Here is a 26211-nt window from a genome sequence, read left to right as displayed (position 1 = left end):
TCTGCAGCTGCAGGCTTGGCCTTAGTGGCGAGAGGATGCCATCCATCTCATTGGCCCCGGGAGTCTCTCAGAGCTGCAGTTCTGTATTCTTCAGAGTGCTGCAGAATGGCCTTGGTTCTGCCTCAAGGAAGTAAAAAAGGAGAGAGATGGGTATTGAGTGTCCACGCTGCTGACCGTCTCAGTGAGGGCCTGCATGGCTCTTCACTGCTCCTGAGCCCCGAGGCTCTTCCATGCCTGGCCTAGGTGTATCCTTAAGGACTGCCTCAGCCATGAGGCTTGTAGTCTCCAGAATCTCTTCTCTCTGAGGTCTGATTCCTCTCCCCTTGGTCCACAGGATTCACCCATGTTGCCCTTCAGAATAGGAGGCAACAAGGCTGCCTGAGGCCTGTGTTGCCCACACAGCCAGAAATAAGCCTGGGGAAGCAGCAGGCGGCATCCTCATGGGTTCACTTTCTGTCCTGGGGAGAAGCAGAGAAGAGGGGCTTGGTGGTGAGCTGTTCAACCCTGAGAGGGGCTCAGACCCACAGCTGCTGCTCTCTGCCATGTGGGAGCCCGGGATACACCTACAAACTAATTGAAATATGCTGCAAACTAATTGAAATGTGTGATTTCCCTCCAGTCTACCTGGTCTCCAACTTGAGCAGTTTCTCCTTGCACCATTTTCTTCATCTTGTGTTACGCGGGAAAGTTGGCTTGTTGCTCTTTATGGTTCTGTGATTACCTACAGATCTTTGGTGGTATTTCCAAATCCTTTGCGTCGGAGCAGTTCTCAGAGCAATACCTGGTGGAAATGGGCAGAGCGGAGTCTTGGGGTCATGAAGTCGTGCTCCTTCAGGGTGCTGACATTGGGGATGAAAATTGGTGTAACATTTCCGGTGGGTATCTTGACCTCCTTGATTCTTTGATTCCGCTTTGGTGGATCTATCTCATGGAAGTAAATAGACATTCACACACAGGTTTATATACAGGGATGTTCAGTGTGATTCAGGATGTTCAGTGATGACAAGGTGAAATAAATGGAAACATCCCCTTCCTCTAGGTGATTTCTGCTTGAACTCTGGCAGTATTGGGAGCCTCCCTACCAACTTTCTGAGGCAGCTTTCCTGTGTGGACTGCTCTTCTGTGATGTTTGAGTTATCTTCCTTAGGTCGAGTCAAAAGGCTTTTTCTTGATAACTTCAACACAGTCCAGGTAGAATCGGTTCTATCTGGTTCTGCTGTGGAACAGCATTGGGACACATTGGCTTACCACTCCCTGTGCTGACACAGTTTTGAGCATCTTGTCTCTACGTGAGGGGCAGTTGAGTACCAAGCTGTATTGCCCAAAGTGGCCAGTGATAAACAGCTATGTATGAGTGGCTGGGAATACAGGGCAAATGTGTGTGGAGGTGGAGGCTATCTGAGACCTTCTCAGAGAGGGCTGCTACTTGAGTTCACCCTTAGGAAGGGATGGGGCATTCTGGCAGAAGACAAGTGTTGGAGAAAACACAAGGCCTGGGGAGCTAGCCAGAGTTCTTGACTACCAATCCAGAGAATGTCCTACCAGCGAGGGCCACATAGGAGAGAAGGAGCTTCTCTGGGGCTCCGTCTACTCTCCTCCAACACTGACTGTGAAAAAACTTCTGAAGCAGGGGATAAGTAATGGTGTGCATCTGGCTGTACCAGCCTCCTGTAGCACTTTTGTGAATGACCCACCACTAATGTCTTATGGGGAATGGTGTTCAGCCTAAGATCCTCAAATGCCATGTCTCGATCAGGATCTAGCCTGTCTCTGTGTCTGTCCTGGCATCATGTCCCTGAAGACACTTCTGCTTCATTTTACTGACTTGCTCCTTCTTAAGGGAGATCACACCCAGCCCTCCCAGGACAGGGGGCTTTGCTGCTGGTGACCAGAAAACAATTACAGGTGTTTTCTCTCCTATGGGCACATCCCATGATAATGAACTGCCCTCAAGGAATGTAAGCAAGTGTTTTCCAGGATTAGAACAGTGAAGCTGACAGTGGAATTACATATGCTTGCGCCAGCCTTTGTATGCACACCTGAGCCTACAATTAGCTGGAATCTGTGCTTCCCCAGCTGGTCTGGCTCCTCATGTGAAGAAGCAGGATTATGAATGCTCAGGACGGAGATACCAAATGAAGTTCTCAGCCTTGGGTTTGCTTGATGAATATTTGCTTTTTTCCAATTAGTGTGTCCATTGCTAAAGATTTCCTCTAAGGTCTCAGGGATAGAGATGGACCTCTCTTTACTGGGCCAATGAAAAAAGAAAAGCAGCAAAACAATACATCAAACCCAAATGCCAAAGGTCAGTGGACAAAAGGAACAATTTCTTTTCTGACCCTTGTTAGTAAGAAATGGATTTTTAAAACAGAGTACATCACTGTTATCCTAAGGGAATAAAAAAAAGCTCAACTGTTCATTTACATTTCCCTAATAGCTTACAATTAAACTGCTGCTTGGCACTTTTCCTTAGCAAAGCAGAATTTTAGTCAGAGCCTGAGAGTGCCTGTGTGTGTGTGTGTGCGTGTAAACTGCTTTTGTATGCAGGTCCCAGGGGCCTTACTTGTTCAACAACTGAACTTTGAGGTAAAACCCCACTGGTGTCTGCCTTACAGACACCCTTAGTGTTACTGGCTGTGCTCTGTCACTCTCTTAATGGCAAGTGCAGACTGCAGTCTCATCCCAGTTAGTGGACTTTACCTGGTCATATCACCCTGTTAGTCTTCATGATCTGGTCAGGAAACACGGAGGATATTGTGAGTTTAATGCTGGAAGTAGGTTTGACTAGTATCCTTGAACATTATATATTTTTTAATATATATATATACACACACACACACACACACAAAAAATACATTATATAATAACATAGTATTATATATTACATATAATAACATACTAATAATTATATATAACAATTATATATCATATATATTTGAAACCAAATGTTTATACAGTATAATAATAGGGATAATAAGGATATTAGTATTTCTATTTTATATATGTATGTAAAATACATATATATACACACACGTATATGATGTCCAGGAATACTAGTATCCCTATTTTATAAATATATATATGAAATCAAATATATAGTATATAATTATATATAGTATATAATTAAAGTCACTATATGTAATATAGAATAATGTTATATGTAATATAGAATATATTATATAATATATAATAATACATATTATATATAATATATAATAATACATATTATATATAATATATAATAATACATATATATAATATATAATAATACATATTATATATTTAAATATATGATATAAAAATGTGGTTTCACTTATAGGGAAACGTTGATTCAAGTAATGTTCCAAAATGTGTGAACCACCAGAGATGTAGATTGTGATCTGGCAAGTTCATTTTCTTCTTACTGTTTTCCCATTGGCCACATAATTTGCTCCTGGCATATTTAAATATAGCCTGGCTCATGGGATTCCTGAAATTAATAGCAAATGTCTTGCCATATAAATATTTTGTTGGAAAAGTTAGCAGTCTGTGATCTTTAATGTCTCAAAATAAGAATAAGAACAAAAATAGTTAAGGTAACACCTTTTCTGAGTAAATTTAGCTGTTCAGAGAAATTAAATATGATCATTATGCTTAATAATCATCCCATTTAGTGTATGTTATGGTACGTACATTTAATGCAATGCTAGCAGTATCTTTGAATTTGTTGCTCAATTTCTGGCACATTATAGGTAATTAATAAGTGTTTGTTGAAAAAGTAAAGACTTTGTAGAATCCTAACACATTTGGAATGTTTATACCTTCAGCTTTGATAGCTTTGCTTAAACAGGTCCTCAAAATATTAAGGTGGAAATTTAATTCAGATAGGATTGATCTCAACTCTTCATCTCCACTGAACTTTTGAGGACAGTCAGGAAGCTTTTATCTAGGTGAACTCCTTTCTTCAGCCTCCTTCCTGCACTTGGGAGATCTTTCTTTGATTGTGACAACGTTGGTTTCTTTAAGCATTGCTATAGAAATGTGAGACTGGCGGACAGGTGTGAGTCCAGCAGCGTATGTGTCTTCAGAAATTCTGAAAATGCATTTCCTTTTTAGATTTTGAACGATTTAGATCAGCAATACACGGTCGTAAGAGAACTGAGCAACAGAAAGGCATATAGAGTAACAAAGCAGCAGTTCTGTTTCATGTCCTCAATCCTACTTTACTTGAGGGTGTGTTACACATTTGGTGTGTGCCTCTTTACTCATTTTCAATTTATTTGCACCTACACATAAAGTGTTTTTGGAAATTCTCATTTGAGGCTGTTTAGTCCTCTCTCATCTATGAAAACTAGATTCTCCTCAGCTGCCTTGGCCATTATGCAGTCCAGGTGAGAGGTACATCATGGAGTCCCAAGTTGAAATGAACCACAGTCTAGAGTTCGACATTCGGGTACACCAGAGAGATGTTCATGCTTTTGGAATTGCATGCATACCAGATACGTATCCTTCTGGTGGGCCTGATTCTGCTCTAAGACTTTTTAAATGTGCACTTTTCCTAGGAGTTTTGAAGGTGCTTGAGAAACCTGGCTTGGGGCTGGTTTGGGAAGCATGCCCTGGGATGATGGCTCTCTACTTCTTCTGGGGCCTGCTTGTCTCTCCTGATATGAGCAAGTCTTGACCTGGATGTGTGGAGACCCTGACTCTCGTTATCTGGGCCAGGCAAGATGGGAGGAAGCACATAAATGTGTTGGCATTCCTGTGGTTGACCTCCCAGCTTGAATCAATGGATGCCCTCCACCCTGATGCTGGGGGTTCATCTTGTGAGTATGGGTCCTTCCCATCGCCCCAGGTCTGCTTTCCCATGAAATCTCCCCAACTCACCCCTTCCCTAAGATTCTAATGCTCTTCCTTGATTTTTCTCCCTCTTGGGAATGTTGGGAGGAGGAGATGGACAGATCACATAAAGGGCTTGAAAGAATGCCTGGTACATTACAGGAGCTGGACACATGTTATGTGAACTATTATGGGTAATAGTAACAGCGTTAGCAGCAGCGGTATAATAAGGCTGCAATAAATGTTTAGCTGCTGTTATTTTTATTATTACATATTTGTCCTTTTAAATTTCAAGTTTCTGTAAACAGCAAGTCTTTTGCACCATTGCGTGCCCAGTAGCACTTGGGATACCCTCAGGCACACAGGAGTCACTCTCTTCAGTTCTCTTTGCTTTGTTAGGAAAATTGGACTCTTTGGACATGATCTCGTGTCTGGGATCTTCTTCATTTGGAACAGGAGGGAGACATGTGAGCCCACATACCCCACGATGGAAAATATCTCTCGTGGGAATCTCTTTCATTTGTAAATGACACAGGCCATTATGCTCTTCCTGTATAATTTTATGACTTAGCATAATGACTCAAATAACCCTAACAACAGAGGAATTACAGCATCATTTTACATGACAGATTATTTCAATGGTTAACATGTTTTTCATTTCAATTAACATTCATTATTTTGTCTCTGGTTCAAAATAGCCACTATGTTAACTATCTGCTTTAGAAGCAATTAGTTTTGATTTGGCAAACAAATTCAGTATTATTTCTGAATAGGCAATTTGATAGTAACATGAAAGTAAAATGCATGTAATCCTTCTGTGCCAGGAAACACTCTTATTGGAGAGGGATCGTTCTCTGGTGGGTTCTTCATCCCTTTGAGCTGACAGGTCTCTGTCTTAGAGATGTGATAAGAGAACAAAGACAGGAGAGAAAAGAAGGTCCAGTTACTAGGACTGGTTATGTAAGCCTCATTTTTTCCCATCTGTAAAATGGGGTTATTAATAGCATTTACCCTCAGAGTAGTTGCTATGCGTGAGGAATCAGGGAGATGCGTTCAGGGCAATTAGACCAGCATGTAGTAGCCACATGAAACAAGTGGAGTGCTGCTGCTGGTCTTCACTGTCTGGAATTGCTTTACTCCTTCAGCAGCTGTTCATATGCAGAGCAAAAACAGTTTTATCTAAAGTTATACAAACATGGTAGATGGCAGAGTGTACTGAGTAAAATGAATGGCCCTCCTTCAGTGACTGAAAGAAAAAGTCAGCAATTCTCATGTTTTTAGCAGCTACTTTCCCCATTATTAAAATATTTTTGACACAGATTGTTGAATTTCATTCAGCAGGATTATGTCAGGAAATTTACACCTGTACATGTATTTATTGCTAAAAAAAATTACTCTGTCTTGCCACCTGCTTGCTGTGGGGCCTGGCTGTGGTCCCATTATGCCATGGTCAAGTGAAAGGCTGGGTCACATTGATGTCATCAAGGACTCCCTTGGTGTCACCTGTGGGGGAGGTAGCAGGGTGTGGGTTGGTGAGGGTGGGGATATCTCAGTGGGGTCCAGTCTAAAGCAAGAGTGGGAAACACTGAGGTGTAGAGTTGAAGGTTAAGGTTGATATTCCCAGGAACCAGGACAGGAGCACCTTGAAGAGAGGGTTTATGACGCGGGCAGTCCGTCTTGCTTGTAGCTGTTGCCATCTTAAAAGAGTGTGCTTAGAGTCCTGTCAGCCACTCATGGAGAGTTGTTCTTGTGAATAAGATGAATGTGAATAGATTTGTTTCAATAGTATATTTTATAAAAATCCTCTGAGTGGGGTTCCAAAGAATTGTTTCATAGCAAAGTAAGTCTTCAATTTGACAATGTCAATATGTGATTCTGGGCAGTACTGTTAACTTGTTAGAGGATCCAATTGTTATGTTAATTGAGTACTACCCAATAATGCTGGATGACAGTTTCCAGTGTTTGAAGTTTTGCTCTAGGCTGCATGTCTTTATAAATACTACTAAACTTAGTATTTCTTGCTTGTATAAAAAAACACATAAAATATTGTGAGAAATATAGAAAAACATGATTTCAGCATTCTGATTTATCATTCCTGAATCCTGAAGATTAATATCTGCTGACAATTTGGAACCACATCATCAGAGGCCCTCACGCAGCTTTGGAAACTGTCTGACTTCTAGACAGAAGAGTGTGGGAATCCTTAGTCCGCTGATGCACAGGGGAGCTCCCTCCACCCATTTCTCAGTTGTTTCTAGAGTTTTGTGGGGTTTTTTGCTGAATGTTTTTTTTTTTCCTAGTCTGAATCAGGATTTCTGGAAACAAGAGCCTGTTGAATTCTTGTTGCTTAAAATAACACACCATTTTTGTCTTTGCCATAGTGCTAACATTTTCCAGAAATAAAAGGAGAACGTTCTAAAGGTCCAAAACAATATGTTCACTTATTGACTGAGTAGGATCATGTGCCAAGTATTGCCCATATTTCTAAGTATGGAAGCACCAACATGATTAAGGCCCAGTCACCTCCCTTAAGGAGTACATAGTATATTGAGGAAGAAAGACACAAAAAGAACTTTCACGTTGTAGTGAATGCCACAGTTGGGACTGAACAGGTTATAATGTTGGAAAAACAATATCATGGTTAACTACTTGGGATGAAGTTTACAGGGTCAGCAAGACTTCACAGAAAGCAATGGATTTGAAGCTTGAACAAGGAATAGACATTGTTATGCAGATGAAAAATAATTGTCCGGTCGTATAGACTTGAATTTGCATGACACGTGGAAGAGACACTTAAGTGTTAGATATGGCTGGCTGGAGATAGAACTTAATAGGACTGCATGGTAGGGAAAACTGGTGTGAGCAGGAAGAGGGAGGTATCCAGCATGGGCTTCCCAGGCTTTTAGCCTGGGTGTGCCCCATGTCCTGTTGGAATAATAATAACCTCTTAACCTTTTGTCAAGTTAAATCAAGGTGCTTGCTTGGAAATTAGAGAGCCCAATCAGAAGTGGTCACAAGGCTTTGATGGAGTGGGAGTGCAGCCAACCTGCCTGTGGAGGGGCCTAGAAGGCTTTCTGAGGAACTGATATTTTAGGCAAGCGGCGGAGAAAGGTGGATGAGGGGAGAAATGTGGGTCAAGGAAAACCCACATGATGGCACATAGGAAAGAGCTGGCTCTGGGAAACAGCTGAGAGTGGCTGGAGCAAAAATTGGTGTTGGTCGTGGTTAGTGTGCATGTGTTTGTTGGGGAGGGGAGACAGAATTTTGTTCTTGTTGCCCAGGCTGGAGTGCAGTGGCATGATCTTGGCTCACTGCAACCTCCGCCTGCCGGGTTCAAGTGATTCTCCTGTCTCAGCCTCCCGAGTAGCTGGGATTACAGGCGCCCACCACCACACCCAGCTAATTTTTTGTATTTTTAGTAGAGACGGGGTTTCACTGTGTTGGCCAGGCTGGTCTCGAACTCCTGACCTCAGGCGATCCACCCGCCTCAGCCTCCCAAAGTGCTAGGATTTTAGGCGTGAGCCACTGTACCCGGCTGAAGATGGCGGTTTTAAGCATGAGAATCACATGATCAGATTTGTACCTAACAATCATTCCTCTGCTTCACAAACATAATGCTGGGAATTTGAGTATACTTTTAAAAAAAGATGGAGAATACACAGTTGAACAAAAAGGAATAAGAAATGCCAGTGATCTATTGATTATCTGTCTTCTTGCCATCGTGGAGGGCTTGAGGGTTGGAATTTTGTGTGTGGTGCCATCAGCCTGCAGGAGATGTGGCTGCCCCTTGGTACCAGCTGGGCTGGGGTAGATTTAGGGTTCGCTGGCCAATGAGAAGGCTGGCAGAACCTGCCGCTCAGACTAAATTGTTGTGTCACCCCAACTGACAAATAACTGTGACATTGGGCATAGCAATCTCATCAAGAGATACCTTCATTGGATTTCACTCTTCATTGACTCAAGAATGGAACTATCTCGAGTTAAAAATCTTAGTCCCTTGCCTTGACTGGGTTAGTTATTTTTTATGATTTGCACTGAATTGTGGGGATTAAAATACACAATAGCCAGGGAAGTTCTACTTCCTTGGGCTCACATATACTTGTACATAACTTTACATACTTGGCCTCTGGAAAGAGACTTCAGAATCATGTGCCATCTCCACTAGAGTCCTACCTTGTGGAGGTAAGCAACAGCTGAGTTTGCCCCCATCTAACAGGTATTCTTGTTTCGTTAGAATTGAGAGCATTCAGAATGGCTTGGCCTTTGTGCCCAGAGCCCCCAGGGTGTCCTAGGAGAAGTCAAAGATGGTTTTACCTGGGCATAATTCATAACCACCTGATATCAAGTACATCCAGCTTGCTCCTCTGCAGGTATAGAGCCAGGAGCAATGTTTCAAAGGAGTATTATTTATAAAACTGAAGCATGGTAATGAAAGTACAGATGCCAAAACAGGGGATGAAAATAGTCCCAGACTGATGCAGGTTTCCTGAACAACTTCCATTCAACAAATATAGATAATGTAACTTTGCCCTATTTCTCGGTGACACTGGGAAAGTCACTTCCTCTCTGTGTCTCTGGTTCCTTACCTAGAAAATAAAGTTGTTGAAGGAGAGTAGTTTTAAGGTGTTTTCTGGTTCTGACATTCTGTGATTTTGCGATTAACTATTGAGATACCACTGCAGTGGTCAGCACATAGGGACCCCCTCCCCACCACCCCACAGGGATAGCATTCGGGATGCACCAGGCCCTCTGATAGGCACCAATCAGCCTCACCTCCTTGCCTCCCCTTAATGAATTTACTTTAATGGTGAAGTTCAGGTCCAGTGATAAAGATGATTTGTCATTAACTGGTGATTGATAGCTGGTTCCATCTTTTCTTCAAAGCCATTGGTTCAGTGTTTACGTCTTCCTCCCCTGACTTTGACTAAGCTCCCTCAGGCTTTTTTTCCTCTAGGGCATCTTTGTACATGGTTATGTCTGCTGCAGCAAAGCTGCCCACTCTTTGGACTTTATAGCCCTTTTCTGGGAACTCATAACAAGAATTGCTTCAGCTGTAGACATGCACACTGGGGACTGACCCAGGGGCAGGGCTGCCAGATGCCAGAACTTATTTCTGCATTTGCTGATTCATTATCAGTGTCAGACAATCTGCTGTGTGAATGACGATAAATGTCTGGTGTTCTGCTGAAGGAATCATGTACCCTAAGATTAACCCTATGCTGACAGCCTGCTCATTCTCCACAAGGAGTCCCACCCGCCATCCCTTTACCAGTAGCCTAGAACAAATCCTGAAAGAGTAACGTATGTTTGACGAAGGATAATAGGAAACCTCATGTCCGTGTAATTTATAAATGGAAATAATAGACTTTAAAAAATCCCAGAGGGCAAAGCCAAGGTGAGCAGCAGCTGTGAAAACAGTGAGGTGTTGGAGAGACGACCCCAAATGACACACATATGGGTGCCCTCAAAGAATTTTCAAGCTGGTAATCTGGGTTGGGCTGAGATGCGCTAAAGAAGAGAGACACATCCCTGGACACTCTCTACAGCTGCGTGGATGCCATCCCAAGTCTAGCTACTGATCAGCCCCGTGACTTCAGGCAAGACTCTGGCTCTCATCGAGTTTCAGTTTTCCCCACTAGTAAGACAAGCAAGTTGAACAAGCAAGGTGATTTCAAGGGACACGCATAAGACTTTCTTCTCTGGTTCTGTAGTTAGACAGGCTCAGCCCTGTGGCCTGCCCAGCCTAGGATCTCTGGGGGGCCCCACGTGCTGTGCTGTGGGTACCTATTGATCCTCTCTGATATCACCTTCAAAGGTTGTTCCCCAAACAGACCTTTTTCCTCCTCCTGCCTGCCCCAAATTGCTAGAGTACATTTGAATTAGAATAAGAACCAAATTAACGGTGCTCTTGGCTTCATGCATCTTTCTTTCTTGCTTACTTTCCTTCATTTGGAAGAGGGTAGGTTACCCTAGATACCAAACCTGAATTCCTGAGGACTGGAGATTCATTCCACACCTGGTAGAAAATATTTCCTTCTTCCGCTTCCATGAATTTTTTTGAAAATAAAATGCTGTTTCAAGCCTGGGGACTGAGGATTAATCACATTTCTATGGTTTGGTAATTTCATCCTCCATGTGGGGGCAAGTAATAATTGTAGTAATGGCTACCATTTTGACTGCTTCCTATTTTGCAGGCACTCTGCTGAGTACTTCAGGTACATCAGCTCATTTAATCTTCATAACATCCACTTGAAGTCAATTCTATTTTCCTTCATTTTACTAATGAGGAAACTGAGATTTGTGCCATTAAATACCTTGCCAAGGTCGCACTGTGAGTGAATGACAGAGCTGAGATTTGAACTTGTACTTTCTGACTCCAGAGCCCAAGCTCTAACCATCATGCAGGAAGGCCAGTGCCAAACATTTCAAAGGCACAGTAATTGCCTGATTGATGGGCCATCCAGAGACTGGTATCCTTCAACCAAAACTCGGCCCCAGGCCCTGGGAGTCGCTCCAAGTGGTTTGCTGGGAGAATAGCTTTGGCTAAGAGAGGAAGGGTGGCAGTAACTGCAGGCCTTTATTTCAGTGGTTTATGATATAGTGATGGGGTTCCTTCCGTGGACATAAGCCATCCTAATAGCATCATTTATCATTATGACAAAGGTTAGAATCGGGGGAAACTTGAGCTGGAATGAAAGAGTAGAATTCTGATTATTTTAACAGTTGAAAGTGACATCACCTCAGAGCCTCTATCAAATGGCAAATTGGAAGCTGGACTGAAATTACTTTAAAATATATCCAGAGATAGTTTTCTACAGCTGTGATAAAGTCTTTCAGTTGTGTTTGGAGGTGTGCTTTTGTCTAAAGCACTCATTGAGATGCCTGTGCGTCATCCACACAAAAGGCTGCCTGTGAGCCCCAGGAGAGTCTCAGACTTTGGGGTGCTGTTCTCTGGGCATCTGTGATATGCCACATATGGTATTGGGGCTGATTAAGCCATATTCCCTCACTTGTTTTTTTCTGTGTGTTGTAAAAATCTTCCCATGTCAGTAGTCATGTTTTCAATGGCTACATTGTTTTCCTCAGTCCATCTGGTTTGTTGAATCTATGCTTCTGGGACAAAATCCTCTGCTTCCTATCAATGAGTTGGAGCAAATGGAAGTGCTGGCAAAGGCCCTCAGGATCCCTCGGCCTGGTTGGGTAGTCCTTTATTTATTTGGCCTTTTATTCTGGGAACCTAGAGGAAAGACTCATAGCGTCTAGAACTTCAACTAATTTATCCCCTTTTTTTCTCATCTTTAGGCAAAAGAAGGGGAACGTGGCCCACAAACACTGGGTTGGACCTTCGAATTTGGTCAAGTGCAAGCCCTGTCCTGTGGCACAGTCAGCCATGGTCTGCGGCTCGGATGGCCACTCCTACACATCCAAGGTTGGCTTTCTTGTCTTTTTTTGTCATTAAAAATACTTCATGTCAGCTTGTTCTAACATGTCTCTGTGCCAAAACTGGGGCTTGGGAAGTGTGGTGGGCTCCAGGCCTTGCCCTTCAGAAGCTGCTGCATGAACAGACTCAGAGATGTTCTCTGGCCATGGAGACAAATAAAAGCAAAATAAAAATATTCTATCCTGTGTAACTGGGCTGATTGAAGGGTAAGAAGAAAGGATGATTCTGAGAGTGGCGTGTAATCCTGAAGTTAATCTAGACAAGCTTCCTGGAGAAGGTGGGATAGCCAGCTGTTCAAAAGAGGCAAGTCACATAGCTCGGCTGATGGGGAGCAAACTGGTAAGGGAGGCTCAGGATGCTGCCTTGTGCCAGTGCAGCGGAAGGAAGGGGTGTGATGTCAGTGTACACCTAATCCACACTTACTGCACATCTTGAATGCATCTGCCCTGCACAGGCCCCAAATAAGGCACTGTTCTTTTCTAAGGGGGTGCCTCAGGGATTCACAGCCTAATAGGGGTAGGGACAAGTGTGTGACAGGTCATTTTAACTCAAACCAACAAAAAGAAAATGATTTCATAGAAAAAGGGGCTGGGATAAAATATGTCTATTTATATTTATTGGAGGGATGAGGAAAGGCTTTGTTTCTGTTGGAAGGATGAGGAAAAGCCTCTTCTAGAGGGGCATTTCACCTAAGCCAATAATAGGATTTACAGGCAGGGAGGCAGGGGTTATGGAAGTAGAGAAAGGAGGTGATAATTTGTTCTTGGAACTCTCTTTGGGTGAAGCATGGCCATTTGTGTTTGAGAATGGGTACTGTTTTACCAGGATAATGGAACTCTCTTTGGGTGAAGCATGGCCATTTGTGTTTGAGGATGGGTACCGTTTTACCAGGATAATGGGACTCTCTTTGGGTGAAGTATGGCCGTTTGTGTTTGAGAATGGGTACCGTTTTACCAGGATAATGAACTAAAGGGAAACCATAGAATTGATGGGAGTTTGTTTCTTCATTTTCATATCCTAAAACCACCCCCTGAGGGTTTCAACACTGTGGTAGGCACAAAGGAGCCAGCATATGGGTGCGTGTGTCAAGGTTTTCTGTAAGACATGGTGGGTGGAAGTAGAGCTCTTGCCCTCCCCATCTCCTCCAGCCAGAGCTACACCATTTTCATCTGTCTTCCTGTTTTTCTGTGTGAGGTTTAACTTGCAGAGTGGAGTCCGTGACTAAAGAGAGTTGCTGTAGGGGACATCGTGGTGATGGTTCTTGGGCCTTTCTGCTGGGACCTCCTCGTCGCCATGCTCCCACTGCACAGACAATTGGCAACTTCTATTCCCTGTGATCCCCTCACCACCTTGACCCTCACACCATGGAGATGTCACAGGCCCACGATGATCCTCACTGCTTGCTGTCCTCAGAGACTTATCAGGGTTATTTAGAGGCTGTGACCACTTTTCCCTACTGATTTTGTGATGCATGGGTCATATATCCTTAGGATTTTGTCCACTAATAGTTGAGTTTTATCCTCCCAGGTGTTCACATTGTTCTAACAAAGGAGAAGAAAAGTGTGTTTCTTACAAACAGGAAAGTGGAAAAGTACATATGTCTGGCTTGTACTCAGACCCGTGGAATCTGCTTTAGGATTCAATAGCGTATTCATTGTTTGATTGGTTCCTTGGTTCATTCAATAGACATTTGAGCCATTTCTAGTGCCAGGCACTGTACTAGGTGCTGGGGAAATTTATAATATAGTGGGAATAAAAGAGTTGGCTCTTCTTCATGGCCAGACTCAGGAATCCTTAACTCTGTAACTCCAGACCTGTGCTGTGGGTTAGAAATTCTTTGTCTAAGATTATAGCCTTTCTCAATAGCCATAGCCCATCTCAGCTCAATTAAACCCACACTTCCCCATCCCCTTGCTCTTTTTAGCCACTAATAGATTCAATATTTTTGATAGTTTGTAGTAATAGGACTTGCTTTTGACACTCCAGCCATGTCTGGAATGGTGGATTTAAAGGGGACACTGATAAGTCATTTCTACCCCCCCCATTGCCAAAGGCAGATCAGGCCATCACTGCCTTTCCCTTAGGGCGCAGATGCTAGGTGTGTAAACAGTCATCTGGAGATGCTGTTAAAATGCAGATTCTGAGATGACGGGGTCTGACATCTGCACTTCTAGCAGTTTCCCAGGTGATGGCCAAGCTGCTGGTCCACAGATCACACTTTTAGTAGCGAGGATGTCAGTGTTTATAGGACCCTTCTAATAGGTCTCCCTGCCTCCAGTCTGCCCCTCCTGCTACCCCAAAGTCCATTTCCACATATCCAAAGAGGGGGAATTTTTGTAATAAAAGTCTGTGTGTCTCCTGTGCTAAAAATGCTTGGCGAGCTCTCCCTTGCTACTAGAACTGAGCTCAGGCTCTATTGTTATTAACAGGGCCCTCCAGAGCCTGCCCCCTTTTACTCCAGGTCACTTATCATAGAAAGAATCTTTCAATGATTTGTTCAGCAGCTCTTATTGAATACTTGCAGTTGTTGTACGCACTGTGCAAAATATGGGGTAGGGGCAGTAAGGGACTAAGACAGGCACCATTCCTGCTCACTTGGAGGTTACCATCTGGTAGGGGACACAGAAATAGGTAACCAAGCAAATAAATATGTAATTTCGAATTTTAGTAAGCGCTACAAAGCACAGTTCTGAGACAGAGGTTAGAGAGAGACTTGCTTTATAGGGGATGGTGATCTGGGAAGCTGTCTCTGAGGGGGTGTCCTTTAAACTGAGAGTGGAGGAGTAGAATGTTCCAGATAGAGAAAATAGCATGGGCCAGTGCAGTAAGGCAATGTGAGGTGTTTGAAGAACCGTGAGGATGCCCCTGTGGAGAGACACGAGATGAGGAAGACAGGGAGGATATCGAAGCCGTCTAAGCAGGGACACTTAGCCAGCCTGGAAGATGAGAAGATGATCTGGCAATTCCAGGCTTGAGGGATACTCGGTATTGTAATTGCCTTAAGAATGTGAGATCCCAGAGGCAGAGACCTTTTGTGGTGGCTGCTCAGGCATGGGGTGCAGTACCTAGTGGCTGCTCAGAAAATATCATTACCAAGAGAGGAGCCAAAAAAGAGTCTAGCTGAGAAGGAATGGGGAGATTCCAGTACACATAACTCAACTTGGATTTGAGTCAATGGGGTGGAGAGAGCTTTGCAATAGAAAAAAACAAGCCATCCCTATCCTGGGCCAAACTGCTTAGCTGAAAACCCAACCTGGGGCTCTGGCAGAGACTTAGCAGCTCCTTGCAATGTTTCTCTCTTTGTGAAGATCCTGTTTGTGGTGTTCAAATTATTCCCTCCAGCTCTGGAGCAAACTGATCCTCAGCCTGAGACTGGAGATGAGCCATGAGATGTCTGAGTGCTCAGGACCGTTTGGGCAAGTGGCGTATTGTACATCAAACCCCGGTACAAACCTGCTCACTGACCTCCGTCTCTCATTCACAGAAGGAGCTTAAAATGCCAGCTCCCTGTGAACCTTGAGCTGCAAAGAACAGTGGTAACCTGTCAGAATGGCTGAAATGCTGTCAGTTGCCCAGAGAATAGCTCTGGAAATGTTCGCTGGTCAAAGCCTCCTGGTAGTTTGGGCAGGAAAGTTGACTTTTTGGATATGGGAAGGCTGCCTGCTTACAGGTACTTAATAGCTTGCTTGAGAGTCAGGATTAGGATTGAGGAGACCCCTTTGCAATGACTCCTTATTCTTCATAAGAGGAGTGGCATGTACATACTGCTGGGCCTGGCCCTTAGACCTTCCCAAACAGCATCCTGATGTTCCTTTGGTGTCTTTAAGTTCCTGAACCAGCCTGACCAACTTCTCAGTTTCCCAGACCTGCTGAACCCTTTTCCTGGGGTGGAAGAAGATGTCTAGAGCCCTTTTACCAAAGGTTGTAGTATTCTTCTCCCATATTCCATACAGGATATACCGAAGCCCCAAAAGACAAGGATAGTGGGAGTTTCACACCCATGGTCTCCTGCCTGGGTATCTGTGATCTATTCACTTCTATTGGATGTTAAAGGGAAAAGAGTGGTGGGAGGGGCACTGCAGCAGTGGGAAATGGCATGGGTGTTTATTCTTGGCATTAGTGTGCTGGTCTTCTGTCTTATGTGAACATCTAGAAGTTTGTGTTTTCTCTTTCTTAATGTAGTGGGGCAAATATTACTTAATCCGAAGCTGTGCATTGATTACTGAAGACTTCTGAAGCAGAGGACAATTCTAGACCCCTGAGGCTTCCCTCCAACAGGGCTATTTCAGTCTGGTTAGATTGACTACTGGAGTGTTTTAGACATTGCTCCTAAATACATGGCCACTTATTTATGGAGGTTCAAAAAGATGATTTAGTCTCCCAGACAAAGCTGTTGGAGACCACCAGTAGATGCAGATGCTCAAGTAATAAGAGTGAATTAGTTAACTGTAAAGGAGCAAATGACTTCCCATCCCATGGAGTTAGAACCTTTTTTGGATCATTGGTGTCAGGAAACAAAGGACAGATGAAACCATGATGCATGTGTAGCTGGAGGTGATTCAATGTCATTAAGTCAAAAATCATAAAAATTAGTTTTGGCAAAAATATATTACTGCCCCTGTCCCATCATCACCAGGGAAACCCACACTCCATAATATATAGTCACACTTTTCCAGGTGAATTGTTTACTCCTTCAAGACGGGTTCCACGGCTGTGGGAACATCACTGGCACAGCTGGAGGAAGAAACCTGAGCATCTTCCTGTCCTTGATGCTGGTATCTGTCCTTGCGTTTCATCAAACGAGCTTTCCTTCTGCTTCTGGGTCCCCAGTAGTCAGAGGTTCCTAGAAGTAGGGGATGCATTGAGGAGTCTTTGTCTGCAGCAGGCCTCTTCTGTTGCCCTGATACCAGGGACACCACTCAGAGCTGTGTGACTCCCCCAGGATCAAAGATAAAGTACACAGGAAGGCACAGAGTCTTGAGATGAAGGGATATGAGATGTTACATGGCAATAAATGTTTATTCAGACGCTATAAAGCATAATGCATAAAAGATAAGGTACAGAAGGGCACTACAGGGAATTGACAAATGGAAGGCCAACAGTGCAGCTGCTTTGAGAGTGTGATATAGACTCTGACCCTCGCTTGGCTTCCAGGATCACCCTAGTAATTTCTTAACTACTCTTGATACTACATTTTTATGGCAAGGAAGACTGAAGTAAATTTCTGAATTTATTGAATTCAGAAATTCAATAAATATGTATTGAGTTCTTTTCTCCTCTGTACCATACACTGTGTTAAATACTAGGGATATGGCAAAAGACAAAATAGACAAAGCCCCAGTTTTCACGGAACTTACAAGGAAGATAGACAAATTGAAAAGCAGTCTCCTTTCATTAGAATAGGTGTTTAGATAAGGGACATTTGGGAAGCTGCAGGAACACAGAGCAAGGCCACTTCAACCAGTTTGGATGTAGAAGGAGTCTTCTTTGGGGAAGCGATAGTTCAGGTGAGATCTTAAGACTGGAAAAGTCAACTAGAGTAAGAGCTGGGGGCACAGGAGCTCATTCAGTCAGGGAGGAGGGGGTCGAAGAGGTGAGAGAAAGCATGGCACCTTGAAGGAGCTGGTGACTGTCAGTGTGGCCAGGTCTCATGTGAGGTAGGGAAAGGGGTTCACTAGCTGTAGAAATGAGGCTAGAAAAGTCACCAAGGGCCACATTTTGCAGGGGCCACATGAAGGGGTTTGGACTTTACCTGAAGCATATTGGGGAACCTACCAAAGGCTTATATTTTTGAGTATGCTTACAGTGGCTGCAGGGTGGGCATGGTTGGGGCAGGATTGGAGGCAGGGTGACTATGAGAAGCCTCCTGGAATCATCTAGGCCTGGTGTGAGGGAGGCCTGGATTTGCAGAGAAGGTACAGGGATGGATAGAAAACCATCTAAAAAGGTATTTAGGAAGCTATAGCTGGTCTTAGCAACTATTTGAATTTCAGATATAGAGTCATTACAGCTCTGAGCCCAGGAGGACTTTACCTTCTTCATCTTAGCAGGACTTGCAAGGTCCTCTTGCCTGCAGCTTTGTGGTTTTGTCCTGGACCATCTGGGAGCCCAGCACTTCTGGAATCCTTTCCTTTCTTTTCTGTTATCGGCATAGAAAGAGGAAAGCTTGCTGGGGGCCTGATTGCCAGCTTTTAATTCTGTCTGCTGGAAGAGAAGCACTGATGCTGCTGACTGGACCCTGGGTAGCCCAGGCTTCACCCAGGTGGGCAGTCCCAGGCTTTCTCTCTCTGGAGGAGAGAGCTGCTTTAGAAAATGGGAGGAGATCTGGTGAGGAACTGGGCTCCTGGGAGCTCAGAAAGGAGCAGAGGAGGAGGTTGCTACTGCTCCAGGTCCTGGCCGTGGTTGGGATGGGGAGGGGTTCTAATTGTCAGGCCTCCTTTGATAGGACTGTATGGACGTCTCTCATCTGGGCCCACCTGACTGAAGCTCAGATGTCAGGGCTGACTGCTCACTTTCCAGCACTGGGCCTTGTCTTTGAGGAGAGGGCTCACCATGCACCCACCACCACTGTGAATCTTGAGAGCCAGCACCGTTCTCTGGCATCAGCTTGGCTGTTGGTAACTGGCGACCAAGCAGGCAAACACCCGTCTGCTGTCACTCCCCTCTCCCTGACATTCTCTTCCTTAATTGCTGTTAAACAATTAGCAAATGGCTCATTTATGTCTCGACACAGAAGAGAGATGCAGAGTTAAGAGCTGCTGTGGAGGAAAATGTTTCTCTTCCCTTCTGCCTGCGCACGTGAGGGAGTGGAGAGAGCACTTGCTTTACAGGGTTGGCATTTCTTTCAGCATATTGTCGCTGCAGATTATATTTTTTTTTCAGAGGCATCTTAATAGTTTCCAACAATTGCTACCTTGTAAAGGTCATGTTTGAAGTTCTTGGCAAGTAGAGTCTGTATTGGCCCACATTTCCGAACAACAGGCTATTCTCAGGGTTGGAGCAAATCAGGGGTGTGGATGTGTAAGACTTCTCAAGATGGCTTTAAGCTCAGCATGACTTCTTTGTTTCCCACAGGCTTTTATGACCTTGTGACCATGTCAGGCATAGGAGGTTTTTATGTGTGGCTACTTTTCTTTTACGCAGAGTTGAGACTGTTGGTGTTTTCAGGAGTGTTTTTTCTGCTCCCACCAGACCTGTGGGTTGAAAATTGGCTTTACTTGCAAATGGCTTATTGGTGATGGCCTTGCTTCTGAATAAGCAGAAAATAAAATTATTGGAAACTGAAGGCAAAAGATTGCACTTGCACATGTTGTGCATCGACAGGCTGGAACACAATGGCAATAGCAATGGCATTAAGGATGAGAGAAGCAGCAGCTGCAATTAGGCAAGTCACTGGGTGTTCCCATCTGTGCAGCACTGAGGGGAGATGAGAAGTTAAAATTCTGATTTCATCTATGTCTACTCTTGGGTGGGAAAAAGAGACTTGTGCAGATAGACCACAGTGGACACCAACAGTCCAATAAGGCAGTGGTCCCCAACCTTTTTGGCACATGGACCAGTTTCCTAGAAGACATTTTTCCCCCTGGGCCATGGCAGGGGATAGTTTGGGGATGATTCAAACACATTACATTTATTGTGTACTTCATTTCTGTTATTATTGCATTGTAATACACAATGTTGTATAATTATTTTGTTGTAATGAAATTAATTATACAACTCACCATAATGTAACATCAGCAGAAGCCCTGAACTTGTTTTCCTGCAACTAGATGGTCCCATCTGGGGGTGATGGGAGATAGTGACAGATCGCCAGGCATTAGATTTTTATAAAGAGCATGCAACCTAGATCCCTTGCATGTGCAGTTCACAGTAGGGTTCTCACTCCTATGAGAATCTAATGCTGCCGCTGATGTGACAGGAGGTGGAGCTCAGGCAGTAATGCTCGCTTGCCCACTGCTTATTTCCTGCTGTGGGCCGGTTCCTAGCAGACCACAGACCAGTCGCAGTCCATGGTCTTGGGGATGGGGACCCTGCAATAAGGCATTTGGGTGGTAGATTTTATTATTTTGATTTTGTTTGTATTAGTCCATTATCTCACTGCTATAAAGAAATACCTGAGACTGGGTAATTTATTTTTAAAAAAGAGGTTTAATTGACTCATGGTTCTGAAGGCTGTACAGGCTTCTGCTTCTGGGGAGGCCTCAGGAAATTTATAATCATGGTGGAAGGTGAAGTGGAAGCAGGCCCTCTTTATGGCAGGAGCAGGAGGAAGAGAGAGCGATGAGGAAGATGCCACACACTTTTGAACAACCAGATCTCCTGAGAACTCTTACCATGAAAACCGCACCAAAGTAGGGATCAACCCCCATGGTCCAATCACCTCCCACCAGCCCCACCTCCAACACTGGGGATTACAATTCAACATGAGATTTGGGTGGGGACACAGATCCAGACCATATCACTGTTGCTTAGAAAAAGCCAACAAATGAAGTGGTATGTGTTTGGAGAAGTACTCAGTGGCATCTAACCAACTCCATGCGATTTTGCTTTATACATTCAACAATTTGAGGGTTAGGGACAAACACTCAGTGTCAGATGCCTCAATTTTGCCTTTTTCACTCAGTCCTTACTCATTTTCAACCTGTTTTCCTCAGCCAAATATCATTTAATAAAAAGAGCTAGTTTACATGATGTGAAAATCCTCAACTATTCATTTAAATAGAGTTCATGCCCTAGTTTTGTTAGAATCATCCTGTTTTCTGATTTTCGGGGCTTTTGGAAGGAGCACTTTGGAATGATAGTTAAAATATTAATGGTGCATTAGGATATAGGTTGTAGCTGCCATAACAAAAACCCAAATGAAACAGAGGCTTATAATTGGATTACATTTTAGCTCTTGCTCCTGTAAACATTTACCAAGGTAAGCAGCCCAAGGCTGATGTGCAGCCTCCAGACTGGTGACGACCAGGATCTTTTTAGCCTGCTGTCATTCTCAGTAATTGGAGTTGTTGAGCTTCTGTCTCTGGGTCCAGGATGGCTGCTACATCCAGCCAGTAGGATGGAGGAAAAGAAAGGGGGCACAATTGCAAAGCCACCAGTGTTACTTCTGTTTACATCCCACTTGCTAGGATTTAATCATAAGTCCACTGCAAGCTTCAAGGGAGGCTGGGGAATGTCATTTTTATTATAGGCAACAATGTATCCAGCCAAAATAGGAAAGTTACATTTTTAAAAGAAGGACAAAACCGGGCATGGTGGCTCATACTTGTAAACCCAGCACTTGGGGAGGCCAAGGTGGGTGGATAACCTGAGGTCAGGAATTTGAGTCTACTCAACATGGTGCAACTCTGTCTCTACTAAAAATACAAAAGATAAGCCAGGTGTGGTAGTGGACGCCTGTAATCTCAGCTACTCGGGAGGCTGAGGCAGGAGAATCTCTTGAACCCGGGAGGCAGAGGTTGCAGTGAGCAGAGATCACGCTATTGCGCTATAGCCTGGGCAACAGAGCAAGATTCTGTCAAAAAAAAAAAAAAAAAAGGAGAACAGAGTAGATATCCAGCAGTCACTACCACAGTGATATTTAAATAATAATAACAATAACAACAGAAAAATAGTAATTATTGAGCATATTAAGTACTATCACATTGTGCTAAGTGCTACAGTATTCTTTATTTTATTTTCTGTATTATTTCATCTAGCTCTCACAGTAAACCTATAAGGTAGGTACTATTGTCAGTCCTAAATTGAAAATGAGAAAACTGAAGCTATACAACTTTTTTTGAGGTCAATATGGCTAGTAAGTAGCAGAGTAGATATTTGAACCCTGGTCTGTCTGACTCAAGAGCCACCATTTTTACTTCCACAAGTGAAAAACCATCTGAAAAGTAATGTAAAATACTAGTTGTAATATCAGAATGCTTTTGATTTTAATGACAGAAACATGACTCAACCCAAAAAAGGACACTTACTGGCATAAAAGACTAGAAAGCATATTGGGGTAGCCAGGCCTTAGAGAAAGAAGGAAACTTTCAGTGTTGCCACCACTCTGTTTCTTTTCATCTCTCATCTTTGTTTGCTTCTACTTGTATTTATTCTGCAAAGAGGCTTTCTTCCCTCAGCAGAGAATAGGGATTTTCATAGCCCCAGATTCACTTGCTCCCAGCCTAGAAACACCAAAGAAATTTACTTATGTTTTAACCCTGGCAAAAGATTCCAACTAGCTCATTTTGAATCATGTGTCCTTCCCTTAATTAAATATTATATCCAGGCTGATATGGCCCTGTAGTTGGTCTACTCTGGTCACATGAACCTCTTCATCCCAACATTCGCTGTGAATAAGAGTTAAGATTTTTTTCAGCAGAAGAAGTGGGAGGAAAAGAGTTTATACTGCATGAATTAAATTTAATAAGTAGTGTACCACCCAATCACCTTTTTAAATATTAACTATGTTAGCCTCATTAAATGCCTGAGCCGGATGACCCTGGTTTGAGCTGGTAAGAATGTATTAAGGCATGTTGTGTTTCTAGGAATGGCAGGCATAGAGGGACATGCAAGGCAAGTTTTTATCCCAGACATGATTTTTAGTTGAAGAGAAAGTTCATCTACGGGAACGTGATCTAGTGTCATTTTAATTCAGGATGCTTTTAAACCATTTGGCCTAATGCTTTAATACTTTCTTCTGATCATGGGACACATCTGTCCTCAGTTCTCCCAGCATTTATTTCTTCTTAGAACGTGCCAAGATAACACAGTCTTTTTGGCTCCTGAAGATAAACTTTCAGGCAAAATGGTTATCGTGACATTTTCAGAAAGCACAGATGTTCAGACATTGTCCATTGTGAAAATACATCCACGGAATTTACACAGACTACTTAAGCATGCAGATTAGTCATGAAGTTAGAGCAGAAGGAAGCAATTCAACTAATTATTGTACCACTTATTTCTATGTTCTATATGCAAACATGCATTTAACCAAGATTTGAAGAATAAGTTTTCGTTTCTTCTTCTCAAATGCCCTGAGTAGAATGCCATGTAATGCATTCTACTCATTAGTTAGTGCTTTTGTTAAAAACACATTAGGAAGAATACCTTCTTGTTGTCAGTTCTGTTGAATGCACAATTAAGCCATTTGATAAAGCAATTACCTGAACACAAAGATGCTTGGCCTCACTTCATCAGGAGATGAAATTAAGGATTAGGTAAAATTGCACAGCACACAATATCTCTGCCTACCAATCCTTTAAAAGACAGAAAGGTCCCTGGCCAGAATGAATAGACACAGTGCTATAAGCCTAATTAAATCATTGCAAACAACTTTAATTAAGTTCATGATCATGTCGCTTTTGTTTTTCTTTAAAAGAGACAAACAAAATATTCCCTTGCTGACATTCTGCTCAAATGAGTATGGTTACACTTCTTCACATTTTCCAAGAGAACATTTCAGTGCCAGGATATAGGTCGTGCTCAGAGAAGCTGATCTTATTTTGTAAGCCCTAGGCTGGGGCCTGTGTGTTATATGAGGGAATTAAGGAATATTAACTGGGTTGAAACTTACCATGAGTTGTTGCCATAATTGCATATTGAAGGAAATGTCTTTAACGAAGCTCTTATTTTTACCAAAGCAATTTTTTTGTTTCCCTTTTGCAAACAAATGAAACATTTGGGAATCTTTGTATACCATGAACAGAACAGAAATGCTTCTTCCTTTGGACAATGGTGTGCTTCTTGAGCTGCTAGGTTCTGTCCAGGAAGGTTCTCAGAACAGCAAACCTCCAGTAGTAGGAAAGGCCCTGGGTACAAAAGAGTGAATTTTCCCCAGTTCTCATCCAAAGGCAGTAAGGACAGCTTTTGAATCCAAAGCTCCCCAAAGTCAGGCTGTACAACAGCAGGCAGGCAAGAAACTTGGGTGCTATAGGCACCTGGTGACCCCAAACAGTTTGGTCAGATTGAGCTCATTAGAAGTATTTCTTTGCTTTCTCTTCTCCAGCAGAGAGACCAAAAGATGATATGTATCAGTGAGGGTGGGGTGCCCCAAAGGTGGCTCTGATCAAGATTCACTACATCACGCATGTTGTCTTCTACCATTTTCCGCTGGAAGCTGTCTAGGCCAGCCACCTGGCTTCTCTTTATAGGAAACCAATGCACAACCCAACTGCCAGGTACCAAACGAGGGACGAGGAGAGGTGGGATAGAGAGAATGCATCAATTGTTTTTGGCAATTTAATGCACTATGATGATCCCTCACCCACATCTAGCCCTACAAAAAAGGAGGAACCATTTAACTGTGAGGCTTAGCCTAAGCACCATCTCCTCAGTGAACCCTCCTGAGCCCTTTATGCCAAATTAGACCATTTCTTTCATGTAAACTTTAACAACACTCCATATATACTTCTGTTGGAGCACTGATTCCATCACATTGGAAATGTTGTACATGTGGGGAAATCCAGCTGTATGATAGACTAGAGACCCTGAAAACTCTCTGATACTGAACTCCTAGTTATAATGCAGACATTATTTTAATAATTGAGCTTGCAAGGTGTAAGGGAAATCCCTGGTTGTAGGGAGACAGGAGCACTGAAACCTAGACAGAATCCTGACCAGGACTCTGGTGGGTGGGGAGGTAGAGAAGCTACCTCAAGAGGTTTTGAAGTAACAGCTGCATGCTCCAGTGCAACAGTATGCAGCTGTTGCTCCCACACCTCTTGATTAGCTTGACTGGCTCCTTTCCATTGACTGGAGACAATGCCTTAAGTCCTAACATAGTGAGAAGTTGGAGCTGAAACCACAAACATAAATCCAAATCCTTCAGTGGATTCACCCTGAGTTAAAGGGTGGGAGATTTTATATATATATAATATATAGATTATATATTACACATATATTATATATTATATATAACATATAGGATATGTTATATATTATATATTATGTGGTATATATAATATATAACATATATTACATATAATATATAAATATATATTATATATAAATGTATATATTTATATACCATTGTGTATATATACTATATATAATGGTGTATATATGATATATATAGTATATCATTTGGTATACTATATATTATATATGCACACATACACACATATATATACACATACATACACACATGTACATATATATACATATGTGTGTGTGTATATTTATATACACACACACCTATTTTAAAAAAATCTGTCTGTTAGTAAAACAGGGCAAAAGAACACTTGCCAGTTTCAGCTTGGACTCTGGTTAGAGAGAGAAAAGATCCCTGGTGAAACTTTTGTAACAGAGAGCTTGCATTCACTCAGGGCAAAGGTGTTACACAAAACATTTAAATACACGTATAGGACCCAGACATAAACCAATCAGAAAAATTAGTGACCAAAACTGCAATTACTTTTGCCCCAACCTCATATGTCCATTATACCTCAATAGAGCTGTTTAAAAAGTATATATATTAAAACTGAAACCTGTGGAGTGTGCCCAGAGATCAGCACATTCTTCCAGTCACTACGTTTGTTTCTGTGTTTCTCATTTCTGATGCTGGTGTCCTCCATCATTTAGTAAGATCCTGCTTTGTTCTCTCATCTAGGCTGAGGAATGTCAGAAAATGGAGGTGACACTTTTCAAATGTTTTTCCAGTGAAAAATTGAAAGATAAAAAAGGTGTGGGCACCCCGAACACTCAATCACTCTGGACTCTCCTTTCCCGAAGAAAGTCTGTGCTTGAAGCATGTCCTGGATTTTACCATCCCTTTGGGAACAAAGCCTGGCTCTCATTTATTGGTGTTGCCCTTCTTCCCCGCTTTTGAGAAGAGGTCTTGGGGGCTGAGCAGCAGCCGGAGGAGTCAACCAGGTTGCAGAGTAGGTCTCCTGAGGTGGCCCATGGAGCCTGTGGAGCCAGTGGCATTTCAGAGAAAGTCTGCTTTGGTGGGAGGAACAGTTCAGACTCACGGTATA

At 42.9% G+C, this 26211-nt stretch overlaps 1 protein-coding gene across 2 annotated transcripts in view; it reads left to right on the top strand.

Annotated features, from left to right (window-relative positions):
* Positions 1-26211, top strand: part of SPOCK1 (SPARC (osteonectin), cwcv and kazal like domains proteoglycan 1) — a 510364-nt gene that overhangs the window by 366547 nt on the left and 117606 nt on the right. For both annotated transcript variants that reach the window (XM_025388602.1, XM_025388601.1), the window contains one exon: positions 12118-12244. In XM_025388602.1, coding sequence (XP_025244387.1) covers positions 12118-12244 — 127 coding nt within the window. The remainder of the gene's footprint in view (positions 1-12117; positions 12245-26211) is intronic.

This window comes from Theropithecus gelada, chromosome 6 (assembly GCF_003255815.1).
Source record: "Theropithecus gelada isolate Dixy chromosome 6, Tgel_1.0, whole genome shotgun sequence".
Lineage (NCBI taxonomy): Eukaryota > Metazoa > Chordata > Mammalia > Primates > Cercopithecidae > Theropithecus > Theropithecus gelada.
Note: the sequence above shows the minus strand (reverse complement) of the source record. Positions and strands in the feature narration are given on the sequence as shown.